Source organism: Eumetopias jubatus, unplaced genomic scaffold (assembly GCF_037043125.1).
Source record: "Eumetopias jubatus isolate StellerSeaLion01/CBP00866 unplaced genomic scaffold, mEumJub1_p1.0 scaffold_10, whole genome shotgun sequence".
NCBI lineage: Eukaryota > Metazoa > Chordata > Mammalia > Carnivora > Otariidae > Eumetopias > Eumetopias jubatus.
In genome coordinates this window covers 45941100-45956903 of record NW_028274816.1, presented here as the reverse complement: position 1 = coordinate 45956903, position 15804 = coordinate 45941100, and the positions used below count along the sequence as shown (strand labels likewise).

The following is a 15804-nucleotide window of genomic DNA, read 5'->3' as shown; positions in this document are numbered from 1 at the left end:
AACATTCAGGGGGCCCTGGCCCGAGGACAAGGACTCAACCTGGCTAGTCTAAGGGCAGGCTGTGCCCACCCCAGGCCCCCTGTTCCATCACACTCCTGAGTCCTATAACACCACCCCTGCTCCCTGTCCACGGTCACCAAGCATGTGCCATGCCTACAGCATGAGAATGGTCTGGAGGTCAAATGTATCTGTAACCTTCTAAGATACACTTTTTTAGTTTTCTCTAAGACTGACACACCTCCTCTCTGATTTCCTACAAGAGTCTTGTGGACCTGAGGAGTATGAGGCAGATCTACTCTTGGTTAGTGGGTAGAGCAGATTTCTGGGCAGGCCTGGGAGACAGCCCCAGCTATCCAGGAGTGAGGGTCAGCTTTCCCAGGCTACTGCCTGGACTACTGGAGTTCTGTAGTCTCTGCCCGATTTCTGTACCGTCCTCCTCATGGTAAAGAGATACTCCAGTGTATTAACCTATCACAGTCTACCTGACAATCGTTTGGGCTGGTCTTATTACGGTAGGCGGCACACCTAAACCTGCAACACTCAGTTGTCTCTTAGTGTCCTTCTTTCTTCATAATCCTACTGCCAGTTTTTACATTTGTAATGTTAAAAATAAGTGTGCAAGTTTAATAGTGCCTTAGTTACCTTACTTTGCCTTTCCTAATAGTAAGGCTGAATACTCCATAGCGTTTCTATCACCTCTGGAGTAAACTGTTCAAATACTCTGATCATTTGCTCACTGCTCTTTATACATCCTGGATACTGAACTTTAAACCACCTTATTTACCCCAACTATTTCTCTTACGTGGCTGGTTCTTTCTTGTACTGCTTTTTTCATCTCTATTGTACTGTTGTTCTATACAAGTTATTGTACGTATCTATAAAAGACATGCCCCATCTTATTCTTAACAACTGCTACAGGAGTTACTCAGTTCATCCCATCCTCATATCTGACATATAAAAGCCATTTTCTTCAGTTTCTATGTGAGAACATTTAAAAAACATGCATTACTTTAAACAATGCAGAACTTATTAAATACTGCATAATGTGCAAGCTGTAACTGATTTTTCTTCGGGTCAAGGGCAGGTACTGACAAGTGCTGCTGTGGTCCCCAGTGTCAGGAGGGAGTGGCTCTGACCCTCAGTGGCCTCACCTACACAACAGCTTTGACACCTGCCCTCCTCAGTCACTGAGTTGTGTGAAACAAAGATTATCTGAGTGAATCTGTGTGACAGCAGTTCGTGTGCGGCAAGACGCGATACAAAACGGAAGTCACGATCATCATTTAACCATCTGGTTAGGATGTATCTTTTTTTTTAAGTGAAGGAAAACTTTCACTCACAGATGGTAATGAACAACACACCAATGGACTCTGCAAACATGCCAAACACTGAAAGAACACAAAAGTCTATGGTGTGTGTATTAAGATGTTTAAAGAAGTATTTTATTTAAAAAAAGGGAGAGGTGGAAGAGGAAAGAAACATGGTATTTCAGTCATTTGCTTCAGCAATATTATAGCTATCAGCAGGAAAATCATACCTTCCTTTGAGCCAACGGTGTTGAAGTACCCAGCAGAGAAACCTCCACTGAAGGCTCCATGAAATCGTTTATACCTTCCTTTTTCATCTCTGACAGTCTGATCCTGAAGAGGAATTGGTTTCTTTGGTCTTTCACCTGAAAAAAATATTTTGAATGAGAGAGAAAGGGATGGTGGATTAGAAAAAATTTAGGGAAAATGTCATTTTTTAAACGTAATGAACTGTTTATTTCTTGTAATTTCAAATATAACAATTTTTTTTTAGAAGAGTTGTTTATTGGGGCACCTGGGTGGCTCAGTCATTAAGCGTCTGCCTTCGGCTCAGGTCATGGTCCCGGGGTCCTGGGATCGAGCCCCGCATCGGGCTCCCTGCTCGGCGGGAAGCCTGCTTCTCCCTCTCCCACTCCCCCCGCTTGTGTTCCCTCTCTCGATGTGTCTCTCTCTGTCAAATTAATAAAAAATTTAAAAAAAAAAAGAAGAGTTGTTTATTTATTTGAGAGAGAGAGTGGTGGGGAGGGACAGTAGGAGAGGGAGAGAGAATCTGAAGCTGATTCCACACTGAGCACAGAGCCCAATGCAGGGCTGGATCCCACGACCCTGAGATCAGGACCTGAGCTGAAAGCAAGAGTCCGATGCTCAACAGACTGAGCCACCAGGACGCCCCTCAGGTATAACAATATTAATTAAGTTTTTTATTTTTAGACTTTACCTGCTTATACAGTTTAGAAAGTAACACATGGTATCTTCTTTATAGTTCTAAGGCAATTATAGATATCTCTTATTTGTATTAGACATACATTTTAGCAAAAGTGGCCCGATTCCCACAAAATTCTAACATGTAAACTGAACTACACGGTGGTGGTAGGGGGGAGGTTCAAAGAGATGGAGGTGAACCCTACTGGCAGCGGTAGAGGCAAGTCGCTGGGCTGGCACATGGCAGAGGTTTGTGACAGAAGGAACAATTCTGTATCTCTCCTAGAACTTCACAGCAACCTGAGACCAGATTTTTTCCTTTGGTATTGCCCATTCTCCCCAAATCTTAAGAGGTTCCTTATTTCTGGCAATCTCCTGATTCCATAGTTACTGTTCTTTAGACTTAATTCTTTTCCTGCTCTGCTGAACAGGGGTGGGTTGCTACAACACATAAGCGAAAAGGAACTTAGTAAAGTCTAAAAGTTCCTTAGGTTTCAACTTTCAGGCGCTATAACCCACATTACTAACTAATTTTATCAACTGCAATTCAGAATTCTGAATCTATTAAAAATAAAAAGTAACCATAAAGTTATTTTCAAACATTCAGCACAGAAAGCAAGTTATAGAGCAGTTAAAAGCACGGAGTTGAGAGTCACAGCGCTGTCACCCCACCTTCCCAACACCAGGACTTCCATCATCTTGACTTCTCTATGCCTCAATTTCCTCATCCGTAAAATGGGGGTGACACAAATAGTAATAGCTATTTCATAGAGTTGTTATGCAAACTGAATAAGATAATGCCTATAAAGCACTTAGCAAGAAGAGATACACAATAAACACTTTAAAAATACTAGCTGCCATTATTATTATTATTATTATTATTATTATATACAGTAGGAAAGGCCATATGTACCTGTTAATTCAATAATTAAGCCAGTTACTCCTTCTGGAAGATGGAACAAAAAATAGAGGAACTTCTAGCCTCATAGTGCTAAATTCTTCCTAGTAGCTTGTGAGGTCTTTAAGTCATTTCTGGAGTATAACCCATAGCAGGGCAGTCAAGAGCTCAGGTTCTGAAGACCAGGAGATCTGGGTTCAAATCCCCCTCTCCTACTACTTGCTAGCTTGGTGAACTTGGCCAAGTTACTCGAACTCTCCAAGTCTCAGCCTCCCCAACTGTAAAAGTAGGGTAAGAAACAGAACCTACCTGGTAGGCTGGTGCACACACACAGGCCTGAGCACAGTGTCTAGTCATAGCGAAGCTCAGTCAACATCAGCTACGATTTCATTTCAGTCTGAAGAACTGAATTACAACTTGAGTCCCCTAATCCAAGATCGTCACTGTTTCTTAGAAATGAATTACGCATGATCCACTACCACGTGTGCACCTGGCATGACTACTGGCTAAGGGGGGTTTCTCAACTTCAGCACTATGGGCAGTTGGTACTGGATAATTCTTTGTTGTGGGACGGTCCTGTGTACCGTTGGATGTTTAGCAGCATCCCTGGCCTGGAACACCAGATGCCAGGCAGTAAGCATGCCCCGCCCTCCGACATGACAACCAAAAATGTCTTCAGACCTTACCAAATGTCCACTGAGGGGCAAAATCAGCCCCAATTGAGAACCACTAGGTTAAGGTAAGAGGGCAGGGCCTGCCAATGCGAGGTGCTATTCTTGCTTGGTTCTCAAGGTGCTCTTAATCAGGAAGGGGGGATAAGATCTGCAGACAGCTAAGTGGAAACTGTGGCAGCAGATAATGAGGGCCAACCAGCATGGCCTGCGGGGGCCCACAGAGCTCCTGAGGAGGAGGCGCCACCTCTAATCACATCAGGAGAAAACTCCAGGGAGGAGGTGACATTTTAGCCAGGCCCTCTTATAATTACTGCTACTAATAACAACTAATCCCTTCTTTTCACACATATTATCTCATTTATTATACCTGATAAGGACACTCTGATTCAGTAACTGCCCCAGTGTCCACAGCTAGTAAGTACAAAGCTGCATCAGATCTCAGTTCTACTTCCAAGCCAGGGATATCACCCATACTATCCTTCACCATGGAAGCAGCCCTGTACTAGACCCTGGGTGTGGCAAACTAACCACAACTCTGTCCCTGCCTCCAGGGCCCTCAGAGCCCAGGGGAGGAGACCTGAATATATAGGAACTCTTCTGATGATGTACAAGGACCACATCACAGTGTCCTTCAGCATGAGCAGAATCTGATAGCTACTGATAGAGACACAATTCCCAACAGAAGCATTAACTCCATCAGTAAACAGGAAGTCTAAAAAGATAATGTCAGATATTTTTGAAAAAGTAGTCTAGTCTGACCAGAAGGCAGGGAAGGAGAAGATGGAACTAGAAGGGCAGACAGGGCAGAAGGCCTTGAACACAGTGCTTAGGGGTCTATGGTATGTCCTGGGGGTGATGGGAGCCACAGATAGTGTTAAGTGGGAAAGTCATAACGTCAAAGAGGAAAATCGTCCTAAAATTAATCTGAGTACAGGATAAACCAGAGATGAGGAGAATTCCAGAGCCAACTAAAAGTATCTAATGAGAGTAGGTAAGTGCTGGTGCCCCTTCCTTGCAGGCCAGAGAGCCTATGTGCCTATGGGTCTGTGTGTGACAGACACTTTGGCCCCTGTCTCTTAACCAGTAAACCTTTCTGTCAGGGCCAGCAACTTTAATTAAGTGGTAGAGTTCCTCCTCTACTAATGTTTGTCTAACCTGTCACTAAAACTTCAAAGCAGAAGGAAAGTGATTATTGGCTAGTATGTTATACTGTAAAATGTACTCAGAGTGCATTTACACTTCAAAGTGCATAGGAAACAATGACTCAATCTTCAAAAACTTCCAGTGCTGAGAAGTTAAAGAATGATCTTAGAGTCGGGGCAAAAAGGATCTACAAATCCAAAGCCCCTTCCTTCCATTTCAAAAGCATGGTTAGGCCATTAGGCTTCATTTCAGTTTCTGTGCATGATCGAAGAGGAAGAATTAGAAAAATATAGATCAAATAGTTGATGGTACAATGTGTCACCCACAAGGAAATGAGTGTAAGACAAGAAATATAGAAATGTATAAATAGCTGCCCAATCTGGCTGCAATAACCTCCACCCATGCATGTTTAACCCCTGCCCTCTTTCTGCATAGTGAAATCTAACCAGTTTTCAAGGGATCCCATCCTGCTCTCTCAGATTTCTCTGCTAGCTTGTGTAGGCCATTTCCTGTCTATATCAGATAAGGTAGCACTTGCACACCTTGTACTTTTGTTTTCAACTAGATTTGAAACTCCTCTAATACAGGATCTTTGTCAACAAATTCTTTGAGATCATGAGGTGATGCGTTTGCCAGTAAGGCTAATGTGATCTTTGCTTGTATTAAAGAACTACAGTCTAGGGCACCTGGGTGCCTCAGTCGGTTAAGTGTCTGCCTTCGGCTCAGGTCATGATCCCAGGTTCCTGGGATGGAGCCCCGCGCCAGGCTCCCTGCTCAGTGGGGAGTCTGCTTCTCCCTCTGCCTGCTGCTCCCCCAGCTTGTCCTCTCTCTCTCAAATGAATAAATAAAATCTTTTTAAAAAATAAAGAACTACAGTCTAGAATGAAGAACATACCAATGGTAGCCCTGCTCTACCCACATTCTGGTCCCATACTTGGAGAAAGGCTCTGACAAATTGGGGTTTCAAGGACTTTAAACTGAATATATTAGAGGATGTTGAGTGTAGTACAGAGATGTCTTAGAGGAAATGCAAGAGCTGTCTTCAAACACAAAGAAGCTTTCAGAAGACTAGTGTCCCTCTGTCTTTTGTAAGTAGAGGGTAGAAATAGGGCCAGTGTCCAGCAAAAGTTTCTAATGGTTAGAACTACTTGTAGGGAACAAAAAGGGTCATCAGTGGAAAGTACAGAAGTACAACTAACCTGGTAAGATGTGGTCAGGGTGGGAAATAAGATCCCACCAACAGAAGGCCTGCAAGTAACTCCTAGCTACCATGCTTCCTTGGTCCTTCCCACAGGGCTAGCACTACCATCAGTCCTTACTGGGCACCAAATACATTGCTGAACATATCGAGTCGTTAAGCCATCAGACCAGAAACATGGGAGAGGACCTTACTTCACCTTGCCCTCACCCCCACATTTCAGCAGCAAGTCCAGTCTGCTCTGCCTTCAGCCTACACCTCTACCCAGACCATTACTTATCCCTGCCAGTGCTAACAACCCAGTCCAAGCCATCCTCATCTCCAGACTTCTTTTTGCTAATCTCCCTCCTTCAGTCTTGCCCACCACCCCCCAACCCGCCTATTCTCAAAATCCAGCGCGAAATAATCTTAAAATATACAACTCTCCCTTGTGTAAAACCCCGCAATGACTCCTCTACACTTAGTATAAAATCCAAACACCCTTAACATACCAAGTAGATGCAGCCCCTGCCCCCCCAACATCATCTCTACCAGTCTCCCATTGGTGCCGTCGGCTCCACCCACACAGTCCCGCCTGTCCCTCAATTTGTCAAACTGGCTCTGACTCGAGAAAATTTTGCACTTGCTGCTCCCTCTAACTGAAATGCTCTCCTACCCAGATCTTCATACGGTTGGTTCCTTCCTGTTTCAAGTCTGAGCTCAAACGTCCTCTCCTAGGGTAGACAATGCCTGACCACCCCCTGTTCTCACACGAGCCTGTTTCGTCATCTTTCTGTTTCCCACCCTCAGGGTCTCCCATCCATCCCTCCAGAACGTGAGCACTCCGAAAGCACACCGCACGTTTCTCTCGTCTCTGTTCCCGACACCAGTAGCGAGAGAGCCTTGCCCCCGGGGCCACCCGAGGCCCGGCACAGGGTTGAGTGTTTTTGCCCCGAATCCTGGACCTGTTTCTCACAGAACCCAGCGACCAATCTGGCCCGCACCTTCTTCCAGCGGCTCCAGGCCTGTCCCATAGCTGACCAAGTCCTCATCGCTGTCACTGTCCAGCGCCGCCATCCTGCCCCTTCCGGGCCCCGCCCCCTCGCTACGGAAGCCTCGAAGGGCCAAAAGCCTTCAGCCCTTTCTCCTCCGTGAACCAAAGCTGTGAGTGCAGGTGCAGGAACGTGCAGGCGGGCTTGCCTGTCGCCACAGGTCTGTGCCTGGGAGTTCTCAAACCCGTCCTGTGACAGCCGGACCCGGCAGGAGTTGCCTCGGAGGCTCTGGCAGCCATGACATCCCATCCTAGCTCCGCATGGAGCCGGTCAGGAGGAGGCGCCTGGGAGAAGCTGGGAGCCACCCAGAAGTCCCGCCGCGTGGCTGGTGCTCGGTGTTGTCTGCCCGCCCCGACCCATTGGCCCCCGAGCCCCTCTCCCTGCCAGCAACCTCCCGTCCACCTTCACTCCCACCCCGCCCTCTGTTTCCAGATACGCACAGATAGGCGCTTTATAGAGTATCACTCTGAGGTTTGTATCGGTGGAGTCCCCTCCCAAACCTCTGGAAGGATTTCCAGACGCTGGAACTCCGATGTCCATGGTTAAGGCAACTCGGGAGAAAGAGAGAGTGGGAGGAAAGAAGGAAAGAAGGAAAGAAAGAAGGAAGGAAGGAAGGAAGGAAGGAAGGAAGGAAGGAAGGAAGGAAGGAAGGAAAAGGAAAAAGAAAACAGGGAAGAATACGAAAAAGAGAAAGAAGACGAGAAAAGGGAAACAAAAAGCCAACAGACCTGTAAAAGGCTGCTGTGAGGTGGGGTGGGGACGCTCAGGACGTCCCTACTGAACCTAAAGAAAGAACCATCTCTCAAATGGGGTGCTGTTATCCCACCCCCAAACACCTTTTTACAGAAGGGAAAGACGAAGCTCAGCTAGTAAGCTGTGAGGTTGAGATGAAATCCAGATGAAGCCCAGGTTTTCAAAATGAGGGTCAGAAGTTGGCATGAGTCAGAATCATCAGGATGTTGTTAAAATTCCCTCTATCCATCCCCCAGGGCTTCGAAATCAGAATCTCTGGGAGTGGGGCTGTTGCTTGAGCACTCACGGTAAGCACCCTCTGATCTCAAGGCCTTTGCGTTCACTGTTCCCCTGGGTTGGAATGTCCTTCTCCCAGATGCCACATGACTCATTCCCTCACCTTCTTCAGTTATCTGCTCAAAGGTTACTTTCTCAGTGAAGTCTTCTCTAACCCTATTTTTAAAACAACCCCTATTTGCTCTGTGCTCAGTGAGGAGTCTGCTTCTCCCTCGCCCTCAGCCCCTCCCCCACCCGTAGTGCAGGAGAACGTGCTCCCGCTCTCTCTCTCAAATAAATAAATAAGATCTTTTAAAAATTAAAAAGAAAGCATTTTGCTACACTCTCTATTCCCCTTATCCCACTTTACATTTTTCCACAACACTTACCACCTTTAATACTCCATATAATTTGATATATGTCTACTGTCTTTCTCTCTGCATCAAAACTGTAAACTCCACAAGAACATTGATTTGGACCAGTTTTTCTTACTTTCTTTGCTGTATCCTCAGAACTTAGAACAGTGCTTGGCACATAATAAGCACTGAATAAATAATTTTGAAAAAAAAAAAAGAATGGATAGCTAGTTAAATAAGTCATGGTACATGACTTTAAAAACAAAAGATTTTTTTTTTTTTTATTTGAGAGAGAGAGAGAGAGAAACAGCATGAGAGGGGAGAGGGTCAGAGGGAGAAGCAGCCTCCCCGCTGAGCCGGGAGCCCGATGTGGGACTCGATCCCAGGAATCGGGGATCATGACCTGAGCCGAAGGCAGTCGCTTAACCAACTGAGCCACCCAGGCGCCCCAAAACAAAAGATGTTTTAAAACAAGTTTTAAAAATAGCTACAGAATTGTTTGACACCTCCCATTGAGAATAGAGTCTATGTCCCCTCCCCTTGAATCTAGGCTCCATAAGTGCTTGACCAAAAGGTTACAGCGAAAGTGGTAACATTACATCTCCCATACCCAAGCTTTAACTTGCAGATTCAATTTGGGATGCTGGCCCTGGGAACCCAACCTCCCTGCTGTGAGGAAGCCCAGGCCACAGAGAGAGGCTTTGTGTAGGTCTGTGACCAAGCCCCCGCCCCAGCTAACCATCAGCATCCACTGCCAGATGTTTGAATGAGGGAGATTCAAAATGACTCCACTTCCTGCAGCTGCATGCAAGGCCTCCTGGCTGAGTTCAGCCACCTCCTGGAAACCTGAGAGATAATAATAAACTAACTGTTCTTATTTTTAAGCCATTATGATTTGGGGTAATTTGCTGGAACAATTACTATACTATACAATTACATTTCTATATGATGGAATAGTCTAAGGCATTAAAAAAAATGCTGGTGAGGGCGCCTGGGTGGCTCAGTTGGTTAAGCGACTGCCTTCGGCTCAGGTCATGATCCTGGAGTCCCGGGATCGAGTCCCACATCGGGCTTCCTGCTCAGCAGGGAGTCTGCTTCTCCCTCTCACCCTCTTCCCTCTCGTGCTTTCTATCTCTCATTCTCTCTTTCTCAAATAAATAAATAAAATCTTTAAAAAAAAAATGCTGATGAGGCATGATCTCCAACATGTGTTGTTAAATGAACAAAACAAGGGGTGAGACAGAGTCCACAGGGTGCTGCCAGTAATATTGAAAGAAAACACAAATAGCCAAATTTGTGTTGTTAAATGAGCAAAACAAGGGGTGAGACAGAGTCCACGGGGTGCTGCCAGTAATATTGAAAGAAAACACAAATAGCCAAATTTATTGTGGCTATTATATCCACAGTGTGGATACATCCACATATATGGAGATATGCATAGCATATCTCCAGTAAACTCCCGGAAGAAACCAGTAACAATGGAGGCCACGGATCAAAGTACACCAGGGTAGAAGGGATGCAGGTATACCACATTGTGCCGTTTGAGTTTTTGCTTTTAGCTACATCCCTGGGGTTTTTTTCCAAAACATTTTTATGTCAGTGGCTTGGTTTTGATTTTAAATGTATGTATTAGTGTGTACCAATGTACTAAGGGAAAGGCATCTTTTTGTTTCCTGAAGCCCGGCAGGGTCCCAGGATCATCTGCCCATCAACTGTCATTCTGAGTCTAAATGTAGATATTGACAGTAAAGAAGATTGGCGGCTAATCCATACACCCAAACAAATCGTGAAGGTCCATGATTTCATTTCTAAATTACCCAAACCTATTTTTGTACAGTTTATAGCTTTTAACCAGGCAAGAAAAACCCAATAAAGTCATTATTGAGAGTTTTACTCAATTGGATTCCTGACAATCCTAAGCATTTGGTAAAATGTTAATAACCACTTTCTGATTCCTGATCGCTGGGGTTCAGGGGAACAAGGGCCCTTCAAGGTCCCTGTAGCTTCCTCAAAGAGTAGCTCTCAGTTGTCTCCTGGATATTTCTAGGATGACTGGATGCTCCATCTGTGACCCTGATCCCTTACAACCTCATACTCCTGATTCTTGGCAGCAGGAACCTAAAGGCAACATGTGTTTTATGCAAACTATAGCAGCCTAAACACCACAGACCCTTCCTTTCTTAGACATGCAAAAAGGGAGAAATCTCAGAATCTTATCAGGAAACTGCAGATAGGAAGATGTGCTGAATCACCTGGGTATGAAGTAATTTCTTCCTCGTGGTCCATAGAAACCTGCTCCACATGCTTTGGAATCGGCGTCATTCATTTTCCTGCATTGAGTTTTCTTTTCTTTTTTTTAAGATTTTATGTATTTACTTGACAGAGAAAGAAAGAAAGCACAAGCAGAGGAGCTGAAGGCAGAGGGAGAGGGAGAAGCAGGCTCCCGGCTGAGCGGGGAGCCCCACTCAGGGCTCTATCCCAGGACCCTGAGATCATGACCTGAGCCAAAGGCAGACGCTTAACCAACTGAGCCACCCAGGGGCCCCTGCATTGAGTTTTCTTATTGAAATATCACATATAGGGGTGCCTGAGTGGCTCAGTTGGTTAAGCGTCAGACTCTTGGTTTCAGCTCAGGTTATGATCCCATGGGTCATGGGATGGAGCCCCATGGTGGTCTCCATGCTCAGCAGGGAGTCTTCTTGAAGCTTCTCTTCCATTCGTGCACACTCCTCCCATTTGTGCACACTCATTGCATGTGCACATGTGTGTGCTCTCTCTCTCAAATAAACAAATCATTAAAAAAAGAAATATCACATATGTACAGAAAAGTGCACAAATCATAAGCACATGGTTCTATTCATTTTCACAAAGTAAACACATCCATGTAACAATAGGCAGATCAAGAAATAGAAATTTTCCTGAGTCCCAGAAGCAATAGTCCCAGAATGAACTTTTTGTCTGCTTTATATTGCATATAAAGTAGAATCATACACTATTTTCTGGCTTCTTTTACTCAAGGATATATTTGTGGGCAAAATATGTTGCTCACAACATACCTGTTGCTTGTAATAGTACTACGTTCGTTTTCATTGTGTAAAATTTTTCATTATGTGAGTATGCCACAATTACCCATTCTACTGTTGATGGGCATCTAAGTAGTTTCTAATTAAGGGCTATTTTGAAAAGTGCAGGGTGTCTGGGTGTCTCAGTCGGTTGAGCATCTGCCTTCAGCTCAGGTCGTGATCCCGGGGTCCTGGGATTGAGTCCCTCATCGGAGCAGGGAGCCTCCTTCTCCCTTTGCCTCTCTCTCTGTCTCTCATGAATAAATAAGATTAAAAACAAAAAAGTGCAGCTGTGAACATTTTTGTACATGTTTTACAGTGAACACAACACATGCATGCATTTCTCTGAGTTATCTACCTAGAGTTGGAATTGCTGGATCACAAGTTAGGCATATATTTGCTTTAGATATATTTAGAAAAATGCCAGTTTTCCAAAGTGGTCCTAAGGATTTATACTCCCACAATGTATGAGATTCTGGTTGCTCCACATTATCTGAATATTTGGCATTTTTTGCCATCTGTCGCTCATTTATTTTAATCCTTAATCACTTCTCAGTGTGCAAAGTAGCCTTCCTTTTAAATAATCACAGGAACAGTGTAATGTAGCACAGTGTATGATATAGCACCAGACAGTCTAGCTTACCAGGCTCATGACCTCTGAGCCTCAGCTTCTTCCTCTGTAAAATGGGGATGGTAAAGTACCCATTTCTAGGGTTGTGGGAGGACCAATGGAGATCATGTACACAAAGTACGTAACACAGTGCCTGGGATAGTGTAAGTATGCAATAAACAACAGCTGTGTGTAAGACCATAGTTTATAGCTGGGGAAACTGAAGCCGCAAGGCGGTTAAAGGATCTGGCCAAGGTGACTCAGTGGCAGAGCCTGCCAAGCCTGAGGTAGCCTCTGTAGTTGGTATACTTCCATCGCACCACATGGCTTCAGTTTCTAAGAATTTTTGAATAAAAATTGCAAAATCTGGTCTATAGTTTACAATGAATTTTAGTCATGTAAGGATTACTTGTAATTTCTTCTTTAAATTTGGCAAATTTCATAGGATTCTCCAAGAGGAGATATATATCAGAGAAGCTAATGCTCCTTTGTCAACAAGCAGGTATTAGGTGGTGGGATTTGCGTTTTACTTGGAGAAACTGGGTCCCTGGACAGTCAACCACTGGCTTGACAAAAACAGTTGTTTGCAGTTCAGATTTTAACCTTTTGCCTACCTCAGAAATTCCCACCCCAGCTTTTTTTGTTAGGAGCGCAGGGACTCTTTGGCAGTTCTTGTGATGCATACCACCAGCAGGGGTGACAAATAGAAGGCTAGATGTTACTCTCCTGCTGGGTCAGCAACAACAGTTCTCATTCCCTGATCATAGTGGGATCAGAGATATGGGGTTCAGGCCATGGGCCCCCCTGCAATGAGCCGTGAGAATGCTAGAGATGTCTGATGTGCACAGCCCCAAGGAGTAACTCTCAGATGGTTCACGTGGCCTGCTGGGACTCACAGGAAAGTGCTCCTTTTCCTCTGAGGATGCTGGGAGACAGCGTGAGGGTGGGCTGGTGTGTTTTTAACATTATGCCTCTTTCTCTTGTTCTTCCTTTTTAATCAAAAAAGCAGCTCAGGAAGGCAATGGTGTCAGGCTATATTAAATAACAGATTTTGGTTTTCACTGTATTCACTTTTTTTTTTTTTAGAGAGTGCACACCTGTGAGGGGAGAGGGAGGGGAGAGAGGGAGAGAGAGAATCCCAAGGAGGTTCCACCTCAGCGAGTAATCCCACCTGGGGCTCATTCCCCGTGATCTAGAGATCATGACCTGAGTGGGGAGATCATGACCTGAGTGGGCAGATCAGGACCTGAGCGGAAACCCAGAGTCCAGTGCTTAACTGAGTAAGCCACCCACGCCCCCTGGATTCACCTTTTTTTTAATAAGATTTTATTTATTTATTTATTTGAGAGAGAAAGAGCAAGAAAGCAGGGGGAGAAGCAGAGGGAGAGGGAGAAGCAGACTTCCCGCTGCGCACAGAGGCCCATGTGGGGCTCCATCCCAGGACCCTGAGATCATGACCTGAACAGAAGTCAGATGCTTGCTTAACGGACTGAGCCACCCAGGTGTCCCGACATGGTTGTCTTTTCAAATAAAATTTGTTTAAATAATGTGAGTAATTTTAAGGAAGACTATTAAGTCAGTAATAGTGCAAGTGGCACATATATGTGACAAATCCTAAAGGCAAATGGAGCTTCAAGGTGGTAGGAGATGACAAAAATCTAAGGTGATAGGGAATGACTGAAGTCATTGAACCAAAACCGATCTTAGCCACTAACGGGGACTATGCCCTTGCTCACTTCACTCTCTGAGACTTGGTCTTCTCCTGGGTCAAATGGAGATTATTTAATCCTTTTATTTGCCGAAGGGTCATGAGAATGAAACACAATCTCTATGAACTTTCAGCAGCTAGAGCAGAGATTCTGTTATTAACTTTATTATCGGTAGTAATAATAGTACAGATAGAAGAGAGTGACCTGCCACCCTAGGATCCCTGAAACAGGAGAGACTGTTTTTAAACTCCCAGCACCGGCCTGGTGTGTTTCCAGGGCAATGGATTTATTACAGGATGACCGACATATGCTATTTTGTTTAATACTCAATTTCTGATCTTAAGAGAGACAGGGAGTCTTTGCATCAGTCAGAGTTTCCCAAACACCTGTCCTGGCCCTGAGCTGGTCAGGTTCTTAGAATTAAAACAGTCCTTTCTGGACAGGCCTTTTCTTGTGCTGCATCTCAGAGTCTGCAGGCAGTGATGAGGAGGGTTTTTTGTTTCAGGGGTTCTTTTGGTTTTTTGTTTGTGTGGTTGGTTTCTTTTGTTTTGTTTTTTGTTTTTTTGCTTTTGTTTTACATTTACTCGATCGTTTGTCCTTGGTTGTTGCCACTCTTTACTTTAAAACTCTTGAACAACCCCTGATGCACACACTTCGCCCCCCTTCCTCTCCGTCGCCCCCACCCCCCCCCCGTTTTTTTGAAGAGAAGGAAATGGTTGGCTTGTTTTGAAAGCAGATTGTATTCCGTTCTACCTGCGGCATCTACCGCGACCGCCAAACACAGTAGCAACTGCGCAAAAGTGTCCCTCGGTTGGGGGAGGGGGTTAGGGACTGCAAGAACTCCGCGCGGAGGGGCGTGGCCCCGCGGGCGGTTGGGGGGCTTCCGGCTCCGGCGTCAGGTTCTAGGCACTGTGTTCGCCAGGCATCTGGCCCTGGAGTCCACGGGTCAACGTGGGGTGGGCTGGTGAGAGGATGGTGTGAACCCAGGCGTCCCCCTTTCACTCCTAAACTAGGCGCGTCTACACCCCAGCCTAAGGGCTTTAATATGCACTTTCGTCGCAATACCTTCGGCCAGTTCGAGGGAGCACGATCTGACCCCATTTTGCAGCTGAGAAAACTGAGGTTTGAAGTGGTAGTTAAAGGCACTCGAGGACATCCAGTCTCTGCGGCACAAGACTCTGGGGATCCCCCAGCGCGGTCCGCGACCCGCAGTGAATCTGCCTAGTCTCTGCAGCGAGGGTGGGGGAATAATGGGGTTGACCGCCACGCCAAAAGGTCTGAGTCACCCAGCTAAGGCCCGCAGGGGCGCAACGAACTCTTCCTCCCCGTCCCCGACTCGGTCTCGGGTCCCCGCGAGGCGGAAGCTGTTCCTGATCGCTCGGCTCAGGGTCCAGCACTCCCACCGCGCCCTCTACGTGGCGTCGGGTTTGGTCACTGTCCCCGCGGTGTCCGTGCTCCTTCAGGGAGGGGCCACGACTTCATCCGGGCGCACCGCGTTTACCCCCGGGGCTCCAGACAAGGCGCCGGGTTCCTAGCTCCAGGCTTGCTGCAGCCTCGGAGACCCCCGGCCCGCCTCTGCGCCGCAGGGCTGACACAGTATCGAAGCCCAGATTAGGGCCGCGAGGCTCGGAGAAAGCGAGTGAGGCGCCCAGGGCCCCCAGTTCTCCCCGCGGCGAGCCTCGGACCTGGGGCGCGGCTCCGCCCGGCCAATCCGGAGCAGGGGCGGGGCCAGGGGCGTGGTCTCGGCGGACCCGGCTGGGACTCCAGGGCTCGGGGCCTGCCCCGGGGCGGGGCTGGAGGGGCGGCCGCGCGGGCGGGGCAGGACGGGGGCGGATCCCGGCGCCCTCCCGGGACGACGCGCTGCAAAGCCTCACTTAGTCCGCCCTC

The 15804-nt window shown here is 46.5% G+C and overlaps 1 protein-coding gene across 2 annotated transcripts in view; it reads right to left on the bottom strand.

Annotated features, from left to right (window-relative positions):
- The window catches only part of GPATCH1 (G-patch domain containing 1), a 42994-nt gene extending 35786 nt beyond the window's left edge, over positions 1-7208 (bottom strand). For both annotated transcript variants that reach the window (XM_088027563.1, XM_028123684.2), the window contains exons 1-2: positions 7125-7208; positions 1538-1672 (exon numbers count right to left, since the gene is read on the bottom strand). In XM_088027563.1, coding sequence (XP_087883689.1) covers positions 1538-1672; positions 7125-7197 — 208 coding nt within the window. In that variant the 5' untranslated portion in view covers positions 7198-7208. The remainder of the gene's footprint in view (positions 1-1537; positions 1673-7124) is intronic.
- Between the last annotated feature and the right edge of the window lie 8596 nt (positions 7209-15804).